General features: G+C 44.6%; 1 protein-coding gene across 2 annotated transcripts in view; it reads left to right on the top strand.

The window, feature by feature from the left end:
- The window catches only part of rspo2 (R-spondin 2), a 60,420-nt gene that overhangs the window by 30,532 nt on the left and 8,438 nt on the right, over window positions 1–21,450 (top strand). For both annotated transcript variants that reach the window (XM_040012677.1, XM_040012679.1), the window contains exons 4-5: window positions 4,925–5,068; window positions 5,337–5,525. In XM_040012677.1, coding sequence (XP_039868611.1) covers window positions 4,925–5,068; window positions 5,337–5,525 — 333 coding nt within the window. The remainder of the gene's footprint in view (window positions 1–4,924; window positions 5,069–5,336; window positions 5,526–21,450) is intronic.

The following is a 21,450-nucleotide window of genomic DNA, read 5'->3' as shown; positions in this document are numbered from 1 at the left end:
TGTGCAGTATGATGAATTTTAAATTTAATGCTCACTTTTCTGGGGGGTTTCCCATTCACTGCAGGGAAGATAACACCATAATTAGAGACTGAAACAATGGGAGCTCTGCTTTCTGCGGCGTAACGTAACTGGAAGCCCATTTGCAGCTACACTTCAGCTAGGTTCCAAAGAGGCTCGAGACATGGGAGCCACAGTGTTTACTGCCATCACGGACATGGAGCTGGTTCGTCAGTAATGTCTTTTTGTTGCATAATATCTTTCTGCGTGACCATATTTTATGTTCTTGGACCTCTGCTCCCCTGGAACTCCTTTCAGCAGCTAATGAATGGGTTGATATGAGCCATAAACCATATGCTATAACTCCAGTGTTATCCACGGGAGTTCTTATCAGTCGCCCAGAACAGGCCCCACACCGGTGTCTGTGAGTGTCAGCCCACTGCTCTGCAGGGAAGATTTGTAGCAACGGTCACACAGTGCGCTGCTTTGTGTACAGCCAAATCTGCATGAATGTAGAGCAGTCACGCTCTCTGCAAAGTCACATTTCATATCACTTTGCTTTTAATATACATTCCTCAGCCAAAGCATATTCTGTCATTTGCTATCACAAGCGAGCTCACTGGCTGAAAGAATTATGAGCTGAAAGGCGACTATCAGAGCTGTCTTCTGTATGAGACAAAGTGTTGAGAGGGTCAGCATGAGTGCAGGGCTGCATTGAAGACTTCCTCCCTCGGGGTGTATTACAGACCCCCCACTGCTAGACATACTCTAGCTGCCAGCACAGTTGCCTTACCCCAATGCAGCAGCTTTAAAAACCCCACGCTGCGTTCACTGCCAACCACCAACCAGTCAAATCAAGGCCTGAGATCCAGTATCCTGGAAATGTGATTTAAAAATTGTCCCTAATTTAGTGCCAGTCTGTTGTGCTCTAGAGACTTCTTTCTTTTTTGTTATGGGTCAAAATAGAAGCTCATTGGATGTAACCTCTCCAAGATCATTTGAATTTTAAAGTGCATTTTGGGAATTTGTTGGGTTGCAGATCCGTTATGCATCATGATCGTTAACCATATGGGCACAAGTGTGCGTAAAGGTACTTAAGTTTTTGCTGCCTTTAGCTGGCAACAGTGGCAGGACTCTCTCCTTTAAGCTCCCCTTTCCTCGCTCTGCTTCTGAGCATGTGGGTATTTCCATTGCAGTCTAACCAACAAAAAGACCAGTTGCTTTTGGCCTTTGAGCTTCACCGAGGGACATTTAATCATCACAGCTTTACTAACCGCACTTTCAGATTTGCCAGACAATACAACGGGCCCACCAAACCAAGCCCGCTCCCAGGACCTTACACCCAGACACAGAGTTGAATTGGGTTTGTTCTCAGAGACCTGCATAATTATGCATGCCAAAGTGCAAGAGTGGAAGGGCTGTCTACGCTTGACCACCGTCTGAAGCTTGAGCTGTCTGCGAGTACATGCTGGAATATAGGAGCCCAGCATATCACAAGATTGTGCCTTTTGGAGTGAGGAAACTACGAGGACCTGCTGACATGTCTGTCATCCCTGATCTCTCTTTGGGAGATACTGACTGACAGAAACATCACCTCTGCTCCACCTTGCTCTGCGCTTGTGTGCGGAGGTGCAGCCATGTGCAAATAAAAAACGCACGGAGAGTGTCGGGAAGAACATGGCAGCGCTGGCCGTTGCCACGAACATCTGCCGTCCGCAGCCCCACACGACATGGCTGGGTGGCAGCGGGCAAGCCAAAGCTTCCATGTCAGCCAAATTCAGGGCCCCTAGAGTAGGTTAGAGCTGTTCGACTTAGGCTGGATAAGAAAGATGGAAAAAGAGGGCTTGTTTTCCCCCTCACTCTGCCAGGCCCTTTTTATAACATGGACACTCCTGCTGTGCATCATCAAGTCTGGTTAGTTTTGTGGAGGTGGCTCTCTCGGTAGACTGATGACTGGCCTGACAGCCCAACTCCGGGCTCAGCTATAAGCCTGTGAGGAACAATATGATTTAACACCATCTCTCTCTGCACAGCGAGGATTCGTGTCAATAAATGAAGTGATTACACATGTTGCTGTGAGCCAGTGGAGCAAGTTGACAGAATCTGACACGGAGCTTCAAGTGTCCATGATCAAATCAGTGGGTTCCCCATCCAGACCACAGCTGAGGGACTTCCTTCTGCCAAGCATGTGCTATTAGATGACAAGTGACACTCGGTGACTCATGTCTTGACTTCAAAAGCACTTGGCGTGCAAACCGCGTACAACTGAAGTGCAAAATCAGATGAAAAAGAAAAAAGAAAAGTGAAGCAGTGACATTGTAACAGTGGTGAAGCACTGACGAAATCTCTTCAAAACTGAGCATCCTCAGCCACTGCCCCCCACCATACACACACACACACACACACTTTCCAGTGTTCATCATATAAGTCACAGCCAGAACCAGGCTGGGAGATAATGATGATAATAAGTTTAAGTCACAGGAACACCGGGCCTTCACTGGGATCTGATGACCTCATTATTTCTCATTAGTTTCCCTGTGGCACCTAGATGGAGACTTTAAAGGTGGTCCAGAGGTTAATCCCGCTGGGAGAGTGAACCCACTCCCCTGTATCTGTTTCTGGAGCTGCTGGACTAGCCGTCTCACTGCTGAGCTGGTCGGTGGTCAGTATAGGGGCTTCTCCGGTGCCTCAGATAGCCCACGCTGTTCCAGATAGCCTTTTGGCTGATAGCTGGACTCTGAATGTCTGTCACAGGGATTCCCTTCCTAACCGGCCCCTCATGCCGACGACCTCTGACCCTCCAGCTTTGCCTACTTTCATTTCTAACTCCCATGCAGTTGCATTGATGTTGTCGTCCACCTCATCCATTTCCCAGCATGACATCATTGCTTATCTGCTATTTAGAAAACTAGATACTCGGGTGTTTGAGCCTTTGCCTGGCTACATCTGAAAAACTGAAACCAAGAGTGATGTTTTAATCAAAAACCTTGTCAAGTGCTTATGCTGCTTCTGCAAGGACATAAACCTCCGCACATCTGGGTTGCTCATATTTACTGTCAATAACCAAGGATTGCACAACAGCCCCAGTGCTTCAGAGTACTGCCAGATGTTCTTGTTCTCCCGCTCCCTCTTTTATTTTTTGGTCCAAAAGCTAAAAGTCTCTCAGGTGATGACAGGCCTGGGAAGTGTGAGGGGTAAAAAGACAGCTTTGTGCTTTCCAATTAGCGCTGTGATTTATTTGCTCGCTCCCTGTATTAGGCTTGTTTTGTATCAGACCCAAGCGTTGCTGATTTAACTTCCTTATCCAGACAGAGGCAGGATACTTAAAAAGAACAGCAGAGTGCATTTATAACAGAACCGCTTGGCCTGGTCAACGCCAGAAAATCCGTAAATATGTAGATGAATAATAATAATAATACAATAATATCAGATAACTGAATTATTAAAGCAAAAGCGATGTGTGAAAGCAGGAAATAGCTCAAGGAGCGAGTGATTGATGATGAGTCCACCTTCATTTTTCAGAATGTGGAGTGCAGCTTTATTGTGGAATCGCATTTATAACTAGCCTTATCTTATTGGTATGTGTGTGTTTGTGCATATGTGTGTGTGTGTGTGTCCATGGTTTGTTTAGACTGGTCGGGAAAGCGTGAGACCAGAGTGAGTGGGCAGAGGCCATACTTTAGGGTTCAAAGTGGAGCGGGAGGGACCCCCTTGTTTTGGAGGAATGTCGAGGAGGAGGCCTGATGGTTAGCTGAAGATGGTGTAATTAAGGGGTATGATTGTGAGAACCTTCCCATCTCTGGGCCCTGCAAGGGTCACAGATAAAAGAGCAGCCCTCAGCCTCCACCACTAACACGTGAGAGAAAAAGCATGTAAGCTTATGCATCCTCATACAGGACACAATCAGCAGAGCAGACGACACCCTACACAAGAACCCAGCCTTCCAGTCTGAGGTGGATGGTGCCTTCAGGTTAAAGGTTTGGTTCACTCTGAATTTACTGGGCAAAAGAGCCACATAGTGTTTCTGAGTAGCGACATAAATTAGACAGCCCCGGGGAGGCTCCTACTAATCATGTGGGCCTGTGCGTCGCCCCGTTGGTGTGGTTGTTGTAATTTCGCCCTGCCTGATGTGTTATTTGCAGAGAGCTTGATGACACATTGCCGTTGCCTTTCTTTGCAAGCGCGGCACAGGGTGTCATGTGCAGCACCAGGGTGTGGCGTGGGAGGATAAGTGCGCTGTTGGTTTTGCTGACTAAAGGATTCAGCATTTATTTAGCTGTGCAATAGAAAATGTTGTCGTCTCCGTCCCACCTTCCACTCCAAAAATAAAAACAAAAAACGCACTGCCACCCTTTCATATTGTAGCCAAAGCATCCACACAGAGTCGTCCACTTTTGTGATCAAGAGCCACTATTCGCCGTTTAATGAAAACCCGAGTTCCGAATGATCTTTAGCTATGGAAACGCACGCGGATCGGAAGCGTGTGAAGTGATATGACAGCATATTAAGGACTCAGAGGTTCAGAGCTCCGGCGGGATGTGTTCTTCCTGTTTCAGCACGAGCATTAGTTGAAAACATGTGCGCTCATGTGCTGGATGTCAGTTCATCCTGTTGAAAGAGGTCAGCGTGACATAATTCCTCACCGGCTCTGCTGCTGCGTTTTCACACTGTTTGCTCGCTCACTGCGCAACAAGAACACGAAGGTGAAAACACATTGATGTCAGGGAAAACAAGTCCTATGATATAGACTAGAGCTCCGTAGAGAAATGAATCACAAAGCATTATCGACTTTTTCTTTTTTTTTTGTGGGAGAGACAGTATAATTCCTTCAAGGCCTCCCCCTTTCCCCAAAACCCCTTAGCTCTCGATCAGCTCCAGATGAGAGGCTTGCTGATGACTCTCCCTCTTTCTTTGCTTCTCCCTCCAGGGTGCAGGATAGAGAACTGCGAGTCCTGCTTCAGTAAAGACTTCTGCACCAAGTGCAAGTCGGGTTTTTACCTACACAAAGGGCGCTGCTTTGATAAGTGCCCCGAGGGCTTTGCCCCGCTGGAAGATACCATGGAGTGTGGAGGTATGTGAAGCAAAACAAATATGTAGAAAAAAAATGGAAATGCCACCTTCTCTTTTACACCTTTCTTTATCTGTAAACAGTATTCTATAACTTCTCAGTGTGAGTTGCTTATTAAAGAAAAAACAATGGGACCACACACAAAGAAGTTATGGCATCCAAGTAAAAGCTCCTTCAGCTTGCATTAATCTTGACCCCGGGGGTATCTGTGTTGACCCCTAATAGCGCTGTGGTTTCACGGCACATCACTTTTTTCTGTCTTTCTCTGCAGAGGGCTGCGAGGTGGGTCAGTGGAGCGAATGGGGAGCCTGCACCAGGAGAAACAAAACCTGTGGCTTTAAGTGGGGTCTGGAGACCCGAACGCGGCACATTGTAAAGAAACCACCCAAGGACACAATACCCTGTCCCACCATCGCCGAGTCCAGGATGTGCAAAATGGCCAAGCGGCACTGCAGGAACGGTGAGGAAGTTATACAGCCATATGTTGCTTTTTGTGTATGAGAAAGGCTTTCTGTCAGTCAGTCCCGATTTTATCCACACTCACTTTAAGGTTTGCTCTACTCCGGCCAATATTAAAGAAAACAGTGCACTTATCCCAAAGGAGAATTCTTCCCATCCTGTCAGAGTTCCACCTGTCTCATGTAACTCCTGTACCTGTTTTTTTTCAGAATCTGTTTTTTTTTTTTTGAGGTGTGCCGTCACATTTCCTTGCGTGAAATATCACAGTTTTTCCATGGCGGCCATAAGCTAGCCTGCTCTTTTTCTGGGGTATATTTCCTCGCCCCTCTCTTCCATCTCCTCAGTGGAACTCTTCAAAGTACGAACTGCAGGTTTCCTCAATGGCCGTCTCTGTTTCCTCCCGTCAACTTGAGAGATATTTGCGGTGCGTGCTGCATGCATGTCAGGCCATTAAATGAGAAGTCAAATCTGGAATTTCTCAGTGTGCAAATAGAGCTAAAGGAAATTTTTTTTTTTCAAAAAGTAAACCATTTTCTCTTAGATGGTCCAAACACACCATTTGGGGTGACGGCCTCAGTTAGTAGTGCTTTTAAAATAAATGTCTTTTCCCTTAATGTGCTTTTACGTCTCTCATAAACTTTGGATTAGAATAGGCCAAGTGTAAATATTTAATTCACCAAATAAGGAAGCAATTACAGTGGCAGATATCATTCAGCCTGTCAAAACAGTGTTTAACAGAAAGAGGAAAATATTCTAACCTTGAAGATTTTTCTCCATTTTTGGCCTAGACCGTTGAATGGGAGGGTCATTTAGCGAAGTGGTGAAAGAGTAAATAAACTTGAAATAAACCCTGATAGTTTCTCATATTTCAGCAGTACCGAGGCGGTTGCTGCTGTCTGGGTTGGAAACTGTGATTCCATGGCACATTTAGTTCCTAAAGCACTCTGCTGTTTGTCAGGGAAATTCTTCCCAACCCCCACGCACCTCTTCATGACTTTGCCATGCCTGCTTGACCTTTTCCAAGAAATTTTATGACCTCCTTTAATTAAAATGTGGCATTTTTGTACATGGTTACTGTCGTCAGTTATCTCAAGCATGAGGTCAGTGATGGAGAGTTGTTAACTATGAACAGAGTGCGTAGCAGAAGCTTTTTTCCCCCCTTTGGATTCTTTAAAAACTCGACACCAGACTTGCCCATGTCCATCTTAGTTAACGCTACTGCTCCCTGATGATCCAGTCTTTGTAAACCTCTCAGTACAGTTCCCTTTCCAGTGACTTGAGTTACATCTCTAGTGGTTACAAAACGTGTGTTAAAGTGTCACTGTGTGTGCATCTTGGGGCTCTCTGCGCTTGTGAAGTGCTGCGGTGGCCCGTTAAATAAAGGCAAATTTCAGACTTAGGCATGTGTTGTTAATTCCTCACTGCTTGTGAAAAATCCCTTCTTGGCAAAGGCCGGTGAAATGCAACACTCTACAATTCAAATAAATACAATGTGAAAATGGAAGCTGCTGAAGTAAATGGGAGGAGAAGCAGTGCACACATCTAGAACTGTCGCATGGGAGCTCAGCCGACAGACGCCGGCAAATAATCACGTCCGTGAGTGAAATCCAAGCAGCGACATCCGGGACTGAAAAAGAAGGTGGAAACTGCAGTTTTTTAAGTGTCCACTTGAGGGGGGCTCCAAATACAGCTCAGTCCACATAGCTTCCCATGTTAAAATAGCTAACATTACAGGCGTAAAAAGAGAATTTTTACTGCCAAACATCTTCGGACTGTTTCAGCTAACGCTTTTAAACTGCATCAGTGCTTAAAGTTAAGGGCACGGCCACATCCACCAGTGCTGGCAGAGGATGCTGGAAACTGATTCAATCACTGAACTTGGACCTTTAGAAAGTTTATGGTGCCTGTTCTTCTTGGCCTGATTCTAATGCAATTATCTGAGAAAATACATTGCTCAGAAAATGATACTCGATCATCAAAGTGTAACAAAAAGTCTGTTAATGATCATTGATATAAATCTGTACAGTAAAGAAGCATAAAGAATTTTGAATCCATTTCACCTTGCTTGAATACAGGTGCACCGGACAGGCAGGAACAGTGTCTGCAGCAAAGGGAACGATTTTGCAGATGGTGACAACAGTCCATTGTTCTCTCCATTCTTCAGACTAATTTTCTTAAGTTCTTCTTTTTGTTGGCATCCTTATCACTACTGGTGGCGTGAGACAATACCTCCAGTACATTCAGTTAGCACAGGTAGTCCAGCTCCTTCAGGACAACACATTGCATATGTGCTGCTGCAAGAAGATTTGCTGTCTTTCAGCAGTCTCTAAATTTTGGAGGATGCAGAAAGAAAGCTGCACAGGGCATCGACCAAGAACAGGACCAGTATCTGTTCTCTTGTGTGAGGAAGAACAAGTGGAGGGCTGCCAGAGCCCAACAAAATGATTTCCAGTGTGTCCTGGGCTACTCATGCACAGGGGGGCGTGATGTCCTTCAGTGGGACCTGTGCTGTCAGTTTAGCACCATGTAGCTCAATTGGCATTCACCAAAGAATACCAGAATTGGTCACAGGTCCCACTAAAGGATGTCGGACCGTCATGGAGTCTGTCTCTGACAGTTTAGTCAGAAACATGCACATGATAAACCTAGCAATGCAGTAATCAATGTTTTATTTATACGTAAAGCACATAGACATAAGCACAGGATTGTATAACTGCACATTGTAAAGATGCTATGGATTAAATGGAGACAGAAAATAATAAGAAGCATGTATCTATATGCTATTTATGGATGCATTTCAACACAGCCACGTATTTAAATTACACTGGACGTCACAGACAGATCCCTGTCTCCCAGCTCAGGCAGGGCACAAACAGACGCTACACGAGCGATCTTCGTTCCCTTTCTGTGTCTGCAGAGATTTAATCCCCCTGTAAAATGTGCACAAGAGGAAAAAGTAAAGCCCAGATAAAGTGAAGAGGTGAGTTTTCACATTGAACATGACGCACCGTCTGATGTCTTCAGTGCGTGTTGCCGATCAATGTAAACACCGTATATCACTCGCACTGCTGGGATCCATTTGGGCCAGTGTTTGCTAGGAAAGCAGGATCCTGATTACGCAGGTTTGTGGCGCACGGACAGACAAAACATGCAGTGAAGGGTTCTGTTAAAGAAAACGGTATTGCAGCATTACAACTGTACTGCATACATGACAACACATAGAATGAGTAGACAGATAATTAGTGTATATTTTCAGCATCTGGAGCCACGTTGTTTAGCCAGGAACATTTTGGTTGTCGTTCACGTAGTTCTCCAAACTTACAAGAAATAACGGTGAAATCCTGTCATTTCCAGGTGGGAATGACGAAAAAAGTTGCAAAAATAACCTACATTTGGACCACCATGGCAACGCATTGTACCTTTGAGATGGTAAAATGCTCTTATAGCCCCTGGATCCCTGGAGCATTGCTCTGACCAGGCTAGAAACAATAAAGAGACATTATTAATAGCAGCTCTGACACTATCAGCACTGGCTTCCTCCCATTCCCTGACTTGTGTGTTGATGGGAAGAGAGGATAGGTGATGCCTTTAAGGAATTCCCTACAGAGATTTTCCAGCAGCCCCCTGTCATCAGATTCACTGGTTTACAAGCAGATGTGTGCGATGAGTTTGATGCCCATTTGAAGTTCATTTTCCTTCTGCCTATCAAACCATCTTTGGAGTTGCCTCAGCTTTCTCTCTTTTCCCAGTCATGTTACTGTAATCTTTGAACAATGGCCGCTTCGGCCATGGCAGTGACATTAAATGTTGTGTAAACAACATAAAGTATTAAAGCCTTCAAAACTCTTATCCCCGATTTGGCATTTAAGAGGGAGTAAAATCCAACACAAATGGCCCATTGTAATTCGGGCTCATGTCCAACCGTTTCTGCAAATCAGCTCTCAGAGCTGTATTTCCATAGGTGTTTATTAGGTTTCTAGGTAAAGGTAGATATTTGCGGCCAAGGCCAAAGTTAAGCGAGCAAGCACAAAAAATTTACAATATGAAATTATGGAATAGTAAAAATTTACAGCTTTGCAAATATTTGGAAGTGATAACCAAAAGACATTTAGGATCTGGCTTTTTAGAACAATGTGCTTCAGTGTACAGTTACGCTTCTACGACTGCTACTCTGAGCCCGTGAAGACTCGCAGGCACATCGCTGACCTCATGGAAAGAAAAAGAGAGAAACAGAAAGAGGCAGAGAGAGGAAGACTAAGAGAGAAGGAGCATATAATGATTATCTTTGGCCATTGGATTATGTACCTGCACTTGGGAGAGCTGCAGGCCTTAGTGAGAGTATTGATCTCTCGTATGTGTAACCAGAGAAACCCTTTCTGCTGTAGGGCTCAGCTGAGGCCAAGCCCTCCATCCCATCAGTCATTTAAGTGTTTGGATCCAGCCACCACTAATACTGCCTGTCATAACTTAACTGTGCAGTTTATGTTTATACTGTAACTGTGATAACTACTTCTTCTGCTCCTGCTGCTCAGTCCATTCCCAATGCCATCAATTTGAACCTTGAGGGTTTTTTTTTTTTAATACATTCTGAGGCAGGGGTGTAGAAGAGGATAAACCCACTTAGAATCAGTGTATCACCTCATCACTCCTCTGCAGTGTGACATCTCTAGGCCTTTGAGGTCCTTTGTCTCCATTTAAGCCATTGGACGTGACAGAGCAGTGGCACACTACCAACAGTCTGGTGTACGAGACTAAAAGGAACGCAGATCCGCCCTGGATAGACCAGACTCCAGGAAGATTTGGTTGACTGGTGGGATTTTATGCCAGGTTCTGTCTGAACCCAGTCTGGTTCTGCGGTGAATCCACAGTACTGCGGACCCCCCTAGTCCTCACCGTCTGCGAACCATCTGCTCGAAAGTCTCTGCTCCTGTAAAAAGATGCACAGAGGGATGGTGATTGCCTTAAATCCAATCTGGAGGAAGCTCAGCTCAGCCTGCTTTGTCTGTGGCAAACACCGCTCGCAACCCCAAACAATTCTGGATTCTGCCAGTGCTTGCATTTAAGCGAGCAGTTTATATATATGCCTATGAGCGTGTGAGACACAATTTTGGTGTTTATACTCACCGAGCCAAGGGGTTTAAGCTCTGGCGAAAGATGCCACTCACTTCTGAGTATTTGAGTTACGCACTCAGCATGATCACATCTGAGTCTGGCCTGTGTTTGGCTTGGAAACCCGACATCCAAACACATTTTTGTGTGTGTTTTTGTCGGATGTAGCCTTCGACTATGAGGCCAGTCTTTTTTTTTTCTGTGCTTCTAAAACAGATGCACACTTTCAACTTGAGCCTAATTGATGGAGCGTGGTCTTCTCGGCTCAGCAGAAAAGCTCACAGCGCAGTGGGTCCAAGCCAAACAACGACAGAGCTCTGCTCGAGACACCGCTCTAAACTCTACCCAAAGCTCTCGACAGTAAAGGTTTGCACTCCTCTCTCTTTGTGTACTTATCTCATTATTCCAATTAATGTTCACCGGGTGTGCGCTACAGGAAGTCAGTGGAGCTGGTGCACAGATGACAAGTTTCGCTCTGATTTCTACCGCACTACAATGGCAGGTGGTGATTAATGGCGATCTCTGGCCCGGGTAACATCACGGACAATCTGGATCAGTTCTTCCCGCCAGCGGGAGTGGAGTGAGGAGCGCTTTCCCAGGACAGAAGGAGAGCCCTAATTGGCAGCCACCCTGTCATAGTGATTATTTGTGCCTCTCAGTGCAGCCTGTTGTGACTGATGGAGCCACGGCTTAATCTACATTTAATAAGGCTGCTCCATAGGGGCTGACACAGTAGCTGGTGAGAGGGCCTCAGGAGCACTCTGCCTCCTTTGGACAGCATTGATGGTTTGGCTGCGGTCACACGGGCTTGAGTTGGTGTCTGACTGTGATGACGCCCACCTGCCACCACCACCCACCGCACAAACACTCATCAATCATTGATTTAATTAAATTCTTACCAAATCTGGGGCAGACGAAAGACGAGAAAAAAAAAAAGCGAATTAATTTAAACATGACAAATTCCATGTGTTGCACACATTGCTGTGGCTCTGTAAAACTGAGGTGAGCGTGTTTTGGAAGTTTTGCGCTGTGCTGGAGTGAATAAGAGCGTGGGTGAAGAGGACAGACACATCAACCTGTCACTGCCTTGGCCAGGTCTCCGGCATCTCAGTGCCAATGGCAGTTACGGTCACCACCACGGTCACACGCACAAATTAACACTTCATCTATCACGTGTGCGCATTTATGCCATGATTTTCTCCCCATCTCTCCGCTTGTGTTTCATATCTCCCTAAAATTGATTGTCTAGGCTCTTGTCTGGACAGACCATCAACACGTGCTTTATGCCGATGGTCTCAAACCGAACCTTTGGGTTTGTTTTTCTGGCCTCTCGTGGTGGTGTTAAATCTTCCACTGCAGGAGAAAGTCATTACCGGTAGTCTTCTTAGAGACTTCTCTTCCCTGGATACATTCCTTATAGGGCATGGGGGGGTGATGCTGGAACCCTGCGGGGAAACAGGGGTGTCTCTGATTAACTTCCCACTAAGTGCCCCTGCTCTCTGACCAAAATAAATATGGCTGCTGTCATTTTGTCTGCAACTGTCTTCAGAGAGCAATATTTGAAACACCCATGATCCTGCTGGCTTTTATATGGAGAATCCATCGTCATACCACAGGCATGAACCATAAACATGTGGAGGCCTTTCAAAGACCGGGGGGGTGGAGGGATGGAGGGAGGGGAGGGCGTTGGAAGAGGAGGGGTCAGTGGCACTCACTGGGGCTCCGTGCTACACATTATTGTCATCTGGTCTTTTCCAAGCAGGAAGAAAGAGGAGGGGTGTGAGGGTTTTTTGTTGTTTTTTTTCACACTCTTTGGCCCAGTTAAGTTGCGGTTTTGCTGAACTGCCTTTTGTAGACTCGTGTACGCACATTAGATACAGACGTCCTCTTATTTGTTTGACTGGGCTTATTGAAATGTGCATTACTGCTGTCCTTATTCCCATTAATGCGAGCTAGCTGATGGCGACAGCCAAAAGTTGATGCTTGCACTCACCCGTGACTGCAGACAGCATTTCACTGAAATCACACTGTTTTCAGAGAGGAACTCTGTCGGGGACGAGGGGACGCCGCGTCGGTTGCGCGGCTTCCGTTGTCGTCTTCTGGCTGAGGAAATGAGGCATATGGGCCGACATCAACAACCCCATCAAAAACAGACGTACACAAACAAACAAAGTGGCAGCAAACTGGTGGGGGGAGAGAAGGAGGTGGTAGAAGAGGAGGAGGAGGGGAGATGTTCTACAGTAGTGGAATGTTTTCATGTTCTCATGCCCCACAAGCCAGAGCTCCCCCCCTGTTGTGAGGTGTATGGGCTGATATTACCCATGAAACGGTCATGACCATAAAACGACCAACGACCCCTTGATGGGCAATTGGTGCCGTTACACCCTGTGATTTTTTTTTTATTATTATTATTATTTTTTTAACTACAGACAAGACACAGTCTTTACAAGGATAGATGGCAACAGCTTCTGATTTGATCTTTGAAGTTGTGATGGATCATATATGTAGCACTCCTTGGCCTTTTGTAAAATATGTGACTATATGGAACCTGTTTGCCCTCTAAAAAAATGTTTATTGAAGTTCATTGCTATGTATTTGGAGGTTACTATGGTTTTAGAGGCTTTTCCAGCATGAAATTATAGGAGTATAAGAATCAACTCTGTTATTTATTGTAATTTCTTAAAGCTGAAACAAGGCAAAATGTAAAGCCATCATTTCTTCTCCAGTCTGAAAATATGAAGCACCCATAGCTTGAAGCAGGCCCGTGTTGGGGTTTGTCACCTCATATTTAAATAACCCGAACTGGTCAAACAGTGATCTGTCTGATCGCGCCCCATCCCTGCAACGCCTCTCTGTCTGCCAGACCTCCAGTCCGCCGCTGCTGCCAGCTCTCCTGTGGGGCCCACGAACGCTTTCATCTCCACATCCACAACACGCCAGACAGATGAGGATGCGTACGCACACGTGCGCGCACCCGTTTACACCGCCCGAGTGTGAGAAACGTGTAATAGACACCGATAAACAGTAAAACAGACCTCACAGGCAGAACAAGTCACCGCATTATCTACTCTTTCCCTCGTCCCTCTTTCCATTCTCTTTTCCTGTCTCGCACTCAAATGACACGCTAGTGCTCGTGTATCACATATCACAGTGCGGGAATAAAGTGCATGCCACGGAGGAGGACGTGTTCGCGTGGCGCACATTGTTTTGAAGCGGCACTCTGTGGTCCTCACTCTCCAAGCGGTCTGGCTTGAGGAGAATAGAAGGCAGGCGAGGAGCCGAACGGGACAGCCTGAAAACATCTGGTCCACAGTTGCACTGGCTCAGCCTCCAAGAACCCCTCTCCACTCAGCTCCACTCCACACCACTCAACTCCTCTCCTCCTCTTTCCATCGCCTTCACTTTATTTCTCCATTGCTGCCGAGTGTCTGTATAGAGCCATCACAGCGTTTAATTACAGCTAGTGATTCAGAGAGAGAGGCTGTGGCTTCTGACCCACTCATGTCCATGAACGTGGACCCAGCGCAGAGACATGTAGACACAACAAAGAACAAGTATAGACCTGCTGGCCGTTGTCTGGGGTGTTTTTCTATGTGTCTGTGTGAACTAAGTGACAAATACAGGGGGTGCAGACTAAAAGCACAGCCATTACAGTGGTAAGTAGAGGCCAAGCCCAGCGTACCAGCATTGAAGAACACTGCACTCTCATCAGCACACAACTAAAAGCAAAATGCCAGGGTAATGTCACAGGTTAACAATGTCAGCTTAAATGAGTGAATGCATTAAAGGATGTTAGTGACCCTGACATGCTCAGACTAAGAACAAAGAACACAAGCACAAAGTAGCTTCCACGAGCCAATCTGAAGTTATTAGCTTCTTACATGCTTTTAGTTTGGAGCGAGCGGCAGGTAGGGTATTTAACTTGATTGATTTTTAGCCACTTGTCCAGGACAGATCTAGCTGTAAGCTAATATAAGCTAATACTGACTAAGTAGTGTCTTATTAAAGTTGAAATGCTAGCATGTTATCAAGCTTTTGCCTATTTTTTTTTTTCCATCCCAGCAGACACTGAGCCTTGTTGCCATGCATTTTGGTTCAGGTTTTTGACTACTTGATGAGTCTAGTTTTGAAAAAGAAATAGGGCAAGCATCTGATTCTGTTAAAGCTTACTTCTTCACTATGTCCAATAGTTTTACAGCCTGGACTCACCAGTATTTCTTTATTGTTAGACAATTGCAGGTGGCATAAGTGCACAGACCATGAATTTTCAAAGGCAAATAGCAATTCATGCAATGTTACCATGGTTTGTTATTTTGTAAGCAATATATTAGAGGACAAGAATAATATAATGCAGCATCTTTGTATTTCTTTGGGTGGATGACACATTCCTCTTGATTTAGGGTTTCAGCACTTTGATGTAAACAAAGTGCAATAATTTTTCTGTAACTACTTCTTGACGGTGTTCCTGAGGGGTCAAATTCACTGCAACTTAAGAAAACATCAGCAAATAGAGAAATTCTACAAAAGCTCACAAAACACAACAGAAGTTGAATAAAACACAAACATAGAAAAAATAATGCAAAAGCAAAAAAAAATAAATCACAAAATAAAAGTTTTTTGGAAGAAACAATACTGTGACGGAACAGCTCCAAAAGTGAGTAAACGGCTAATAGCAAACATTTATCTGATACTTCGGCAGCTGGTCCGTCACATTATTGTGTCCCCAGAAACACTTCCATTGTGTTTTGTGAGAGTTTGGGTTTTTTTCTACTTCTGTTGTGTTTTTGCTGTTGCAGAGGTTTTTTTTTTATTTTTTATTGTTACAGTTACAGTTCGTTTGACCATGCAAGGGCACCGAACATTGCACTTATAAAGTAACACGCACAATTTGGATCTAAATGCTGCTATGATCATTAAGTAGAATTCATGGTTCACAGTCTACTGGAAGTTTTTGTTCTTGAGTTAGAGTATGTAGTATATCCGATCTGCTGTCATTGGTCTGTGAGCCATCCACGGAGAAGACCGACATTGCAACAGATGAAAGCTGAACTGAAAATGAATACACAACGTACTTTTCGTGCTTTATTTTTTTGATCTTTGAAGTTTTTTCCGTGGTTTTCCTATTTGCACTGAACTCCTCTGTGGCTCCCTTCCATGTTTCGGCCCACTTTTCAACTAATCAGCATTTGGCACATGCGTACGACATCCGCGTCCAGCGACGTGCAGTTGTGATTTTGGAGTACTGCACGGGAGCACGTCTGCGGTGGGTGAAAACCCCCTCTCCGCTTGCTGTCCAAAGGGAAACGGACGCAGACGGACGCATTTGCAGGACCATAAATTACACTACACAAGGTTATTTAAGGTCTTCTCCAGTGTGTCAAAACAGCAATCCTACTGCTTGGATTTCATTTTAAGGGCAAGCAGGGTGGGTGTTGAATGACAATTATGTCTGTGTGACTGAAAAACGTCTTCCTAATCAGTGCTATGCCGTTGGTCAGACGATGGCATGCGCCAAATTTCTTCCCCTCAGATGACTTAGGACATTAAACTAGCACTCCGTGTTGACAGTTTGACCCCAGAGTCCAAAATCGAAAATAAAGATGAACGTGTTTTCTGGTTGTACTCCTGATCTGATTCACCGCCTCCGGGCTTGGACATTTCAGATTATTCCACTGAAAACTGCTGTCTGGTCTCTGGGTCATAGCCAGTGACCCAGATCTCATCATCGGTGATGATCCTTGACATGAAAGTTGGGCCAATTTGACACGTTATTTGAGGTTTGTTCTCAGCTCAAGTTTGAGGTCTAAGGATGGTGAATTTGCTAATGCATACATGCAGATGGTCAGAATGGGACTATCAGTCAGCAATCCAAGTGCAATAGAAGAGCTGGAAAGCTCACAGAGACGACCCTGGTGAGAATAACGGACAAATTTACATTTTTGATTGCACATAATACATTTTCAGTCCTCTTAGTCTGTCTGTCACTGAAATGACACAACAGAAATGATCTGGCTGAATTTCTTGAAACTTGGAGAAGTTACAGAAGAGCAAATGGTGCTTATCCAGACCTCTTTTAGACTGTGTTAGCACACTGGCTTTAGTGGCACAAAGGGCATTTTCTCAGATTTTGAATATTCTGTCATGTTAAAAATGGTCCGTTTAGTGCACAGAATATGATAGCGCTCCAAAGAAAATGTCAAGAAATGACTGAATGGGCCATTCAACGAAAGTCAACCTATTCCAGGTACCATATCAAATCCCCTCAAATGTAAATGCTCCTTCTCACTGGGTGGCAAGGTTCAGGACCATGATCCCAGCAGGCCTTGAGACAGTTCTTTCAGATTAGAGAGCGCTTAAGTCTTTCTTTGATTCGATTCCTTTCTCTTGCCCCTGCTGCATCTATGACAGATGCTGGAGTACACAACTCTCTCTCCCTGGTGAGGTGAGACCATGAAATGACTGTTGAAATTGCACTGTAATCACGCACAGCTAAAAACAACAAGAAAATGTCTGCCATATGCCTAAAAGCCCTCTGTTTGTGTTCTTGTGAGTTTAAGGGGGATTATTGACAAGGGAGTGAGTGGTGCCTGGATAGAGGAGCTGAGCCGGCAGTGACTCTTATTGCTTGTGTCTGTGATCGGATCTGTCAGAGCCACTCAGCTGTCTGTCTGTCTGGTGTTTGACAAGTGTTTGATGCAGCACAGGCCTTAGAGAGGATCAAGCCCTTCCTGAATTGGCTTTACCTCTCTCCCTGTGCAACAGGAGCTCAGCGAACATCAAACGCATCTCCCCCCTTCCTTTCTTTGTGAACTAATGAACTATTTTTATCAAAAAATATGTGCCGTCTGTGGGATCACCGGAGGAGATTGAACAACAGCACCCTTTGAGAGTTAGGTGAACAATCAAGGAAAACAAAAAAGTGGCTGCCAGCCTTGATTCTCTCATCACTGGCCATTGCACAGGGATTGCACCATGATCCTGATGGCCCCTGTCTATGTTTTTGTGCCTAAGCCCATCTGACTTAGTTTGGCTCCCCGCTTGTTAGGGTCTGGTCCTCTTTTGGGACAGTTGTGCTCCACGTCCAAACATGTGAGGGATTTCCTCCTGAAGTTTCCCAGTAGAGAGAAGGGGTGGGGGATGAAAAGGCTTGTGCAGAATTGAGATGTAAAGAGGGAGTCTTGCTGAACAATTTCTTTCTATATCCTTCCCCATTCCCTTACAGACCTAGAGAGACAGGAGGATGTATTGATTAGAGGAGCATGTGCACGCACACGCGAACACATTGGAAAACACTCAATGACACAGTTGACCATAGATGATTAGCTGGCTTGTTAAAAAGCCGATTGTAAGCCAATAGCAGACGATACACTTAGAAATAAAGAAAAGAGGCAATAAATACTGTAAGCACAGTAAGCACAAATGCAAGATCAGACATTCCTTAAATTACAGTTTATTTTTATGATGGAAGCAATGCTGTTTAGCGTACGCTAGTTAGCTGGTTATGCTATCGATTTCATGTTTAAGCCTAGAAACACTTGGGATGAATGCTGCTTGGCAAACAGGGATACAGAAAGCCCTCTCCACTCTTAATACACCTTATTGTGTGCCCCCTCGTGCGTATGCTAACACCCATTTTATTCCTGTCTATAAAGGAGGCTGGGGAACTGTTATGCAGAGAGATTCTTGCTCAGGCCTTCCAGGCTCACAGGAGGTGGCTGATCCAGGTAAATCCCCCAGCCAGGATGCTTCATTGGGGGTTGACCCCCTGCGTTAGATGAGCCCCAGACTCTCAACAAATCCTGGAGATGCAGATTCCCCTCCTCAGACAAATAATAAATGCTCCAAATACTTATATCACCTCCATAGTTTGATCTCCTTTTCTTGCCCAGATCCATTGTCAGGATGCGTTTAGAGGTGCCTATTTAATTCTGCTGACGTGCCTGTTTATGCACAGAGAGGAAGATTGCTGAGGTTCTTTGGAGTGAGTGGTTATTTTATTGCTTTTGCCTGTGGATCGCAAGTCTGATTAACTGTATCAAGGACAAGGTGGATGGTGTACAAGTCCATGAAACCGAACCGTCAAATAAGATCAAGAGCTACAGCAGCAAGCAGCAGTACATCACTGTAAAGACACAGAAATGTAAACGGCAGTTATATTACACAAGCTTCTGAGAATCTTGTTATCGAGTGTCCAGTAGAATAAATGAATCCATGCTCGATCATGTGTTTGCTGAAAAAGCTTAATTTCATCAGTTCGATGCAAAGCACTTATCGGAAACTAAGATGGATGACTATGATAACTCTGCAGCACATTTCCTGCTTTATATCACCGCATGTGGAAATTATAAGACGGATCAAAGACTCTATAGAGATCTCATCTTAATATAGAAGGCATGGAAATTAAACTGGAGTGCTGTAGCTCTTCCTATCTTTGAGTAAAGACAAACAGAGTTGACATCTGTAATAGCTTACTGTCTAGAATAATGAATTTGCTACTGTACTGTAGATCCCAGCAAGTTCCCTGATCTTTGGATCCATGTTTATATTTTACACTGCTGAACACTGCAGCTCGCTTTAGCTCACTCCCCCATGCGCACAACAAATTCAAAAGCAAATAGACCACACCAGCGGCAAAGCCTTCAGGAACATCGGTGCAGGGGCCTCCCTTTGATAACTGCTGTGCTTTATATTTTTCTCATCAGAAATGAAACACAACATTAAGCCATTCATTAAAGTCAACTAGAGCTAATTATCCATCATTTACCCAAGAGCCCACGGGCCAGCGCAGCCCCCGTATACTTAGGCCCAGATGTGTCGATGAGTCAGTCGGTAGATAGCAGACCGCAGAGGGGGCTGCTCATTTCTCTCTGGGCCCTGCGGTTTCCAGGGGCATCAGACTCAGCAGGCAGGTCTTAATGCCTGCTCACAGACTGGCTGCTGACGTTACCCTCATGACACCATGAGCCGTGTAAAGCTACCGCAATACAGCAAGGCTCCATTTACCAGAAAGAAAACGGAAAAAAAAAAAAAAAATCAATGATGATCAGTTATACAGCCCTAATTCAAACTGAAAAATGAAGAGTGAGTATCGTACCTCTAGCAGGCACGTCTTCCGAGTTGAGAGGAGGCTGATTCGCATTAGCGGCAGGCCTATGTTCAGATAGCCTCTCGTTGCTGCAGGGGGCGACAGCGTGCGCACGATCCCTGCTCCCAAGTTGTTACATTTTGGCAACCCCAAGTGGAAGTGGGAAAACCGTAACAGTTTGCAGGATGTCACAGACCAGAAACCAGATTACGTCATGTAATTTAACCCCTGAGACCTAATTTCTCCTTTTCTGTGTCTGGTACGCTCACCAAACGATTAGAAATAATGACTGAACCGCTTTACCACTGAGGATGAGGAAATCTATCCCTGTATCACTGTGTTCGGTTGTCTACTGATGAGGCATCTGCTCAGTGCAGTTTAGAGGAAGCATTTATAGTTTGAGGTTAAGTGTTTGTGCGGTGTATATGACCTGTTGTCCAGTGACGGGATGCTAACTGAGGCAAAGAACCGAGGTGTAGTTTTCAATATCAGCTTTAGACAATCAGCTCTTAAAGGGACTGGTAAGGAACCATCTTGCTCCTGCGTGGGGCTCTTTTCTTCAATCAAGAGTGTTTGTGATACAGTATTAAAGTGAAAGAACATCCTGCTCTTTTAGTGGTTCACTTTAACCTCTTTTGAACTGATGTTCTATCGGTCAATACAACCTGCCAAAATCATGTCTGTTCTTAAGCCCAATAGCCAGATGAGAAAATAGCATTCTTCTCAAGGTTGTAGATTATACATTTGTTCCACCGTTTTTTGTTTTTTTTTTGGGTGTGCTTGGTCGTGCAACATTGGGAAACCTTTGTGTAAAACCATGGATACATCAGTCAACAGCTCCTGTTGTGGTATTTGGCATCTTTAGCTGACTAGTTAAGAGAGCAAACAAAACATCGATCAAATTGATGCATTTCAAAATAATCCTCTTGTATTTAATAAATCCCTGCTACACACTCAGCATGATGAATACACGATGAACACAAATATACACACATTACATTTTGACATAATAGACAGTAATGGTGGTGGTGGCTCATGCCTCTGAGATACAGTAGCTGCTGATTTTCTGTAATAAAAACACCTTCAGCTTTAAACAGGCTACTTCACCCATCCTCTCTTTCTACAAATGAATAAAGATGTGTAGTTTTGAAGGCTTTGCAGTTGTTTGTAAATGGGCCACATAATGTAAAAAATATAATTCAATTTGTTTATGAATTGGTAAACTAATGTAATTAGCCTCCATCGTAAACAATAGTTAGAAAAGTCATACTTTACTATGATTAGCTAAACATCTTTTAAGATAAATTTCATATGGGCATATACTGTACGCTGGCTCCTATTATATTCATTGGCATGTTATTTCTCTGTCCTGAGTAGTTACCTTAGCTCTAGGATTATCATGTTATGTTGTGCCAGTAAACTGTATCTCAGAAACGTGGGAAATGATACGTGCTCCAATTTTCCAACTTTCAAATCTGGCCTAAGCAATCGATCCACTGTGTGCTTTCTTGTACAGCAGGAAGAACTAATTCCTGACTTTCCAACATTTTGGAATGTTTTAAGTGAGTAAATGTGAGGAAAGATCTCTGGAAGGCAAGATTTGACTTTGGAGTTTCTTTGGAAGATAGTCTAATTTAAGCATCTGTCAATGTCTCTTGTTAATAACTTGTTTGTGAGTGCTCGAGCCAGCAGCAGTGGTAACCCGGGGGAACAGTTAGTGTATTGGGCAAAG

This window comes from Simochromis diagramma, unplaced genomic scaffold, assembly GCF_900408965.1.
Source record: "Simochromis diagramma unplaced genomic scaffold, fSimDia1.1 OVJJ01000618.1, whole genome shotgun sequence".
NCBI lineage: Eukaryota > Metazoa > Chordata > Actinopteri > Cichliformes > Cichlidae > Simochromis > Simochromis diagramma.
Note: the sequence above shows the minus strand (reverse complement) of the source record. Positions and strands in the feature narration are given on the sequence as shown.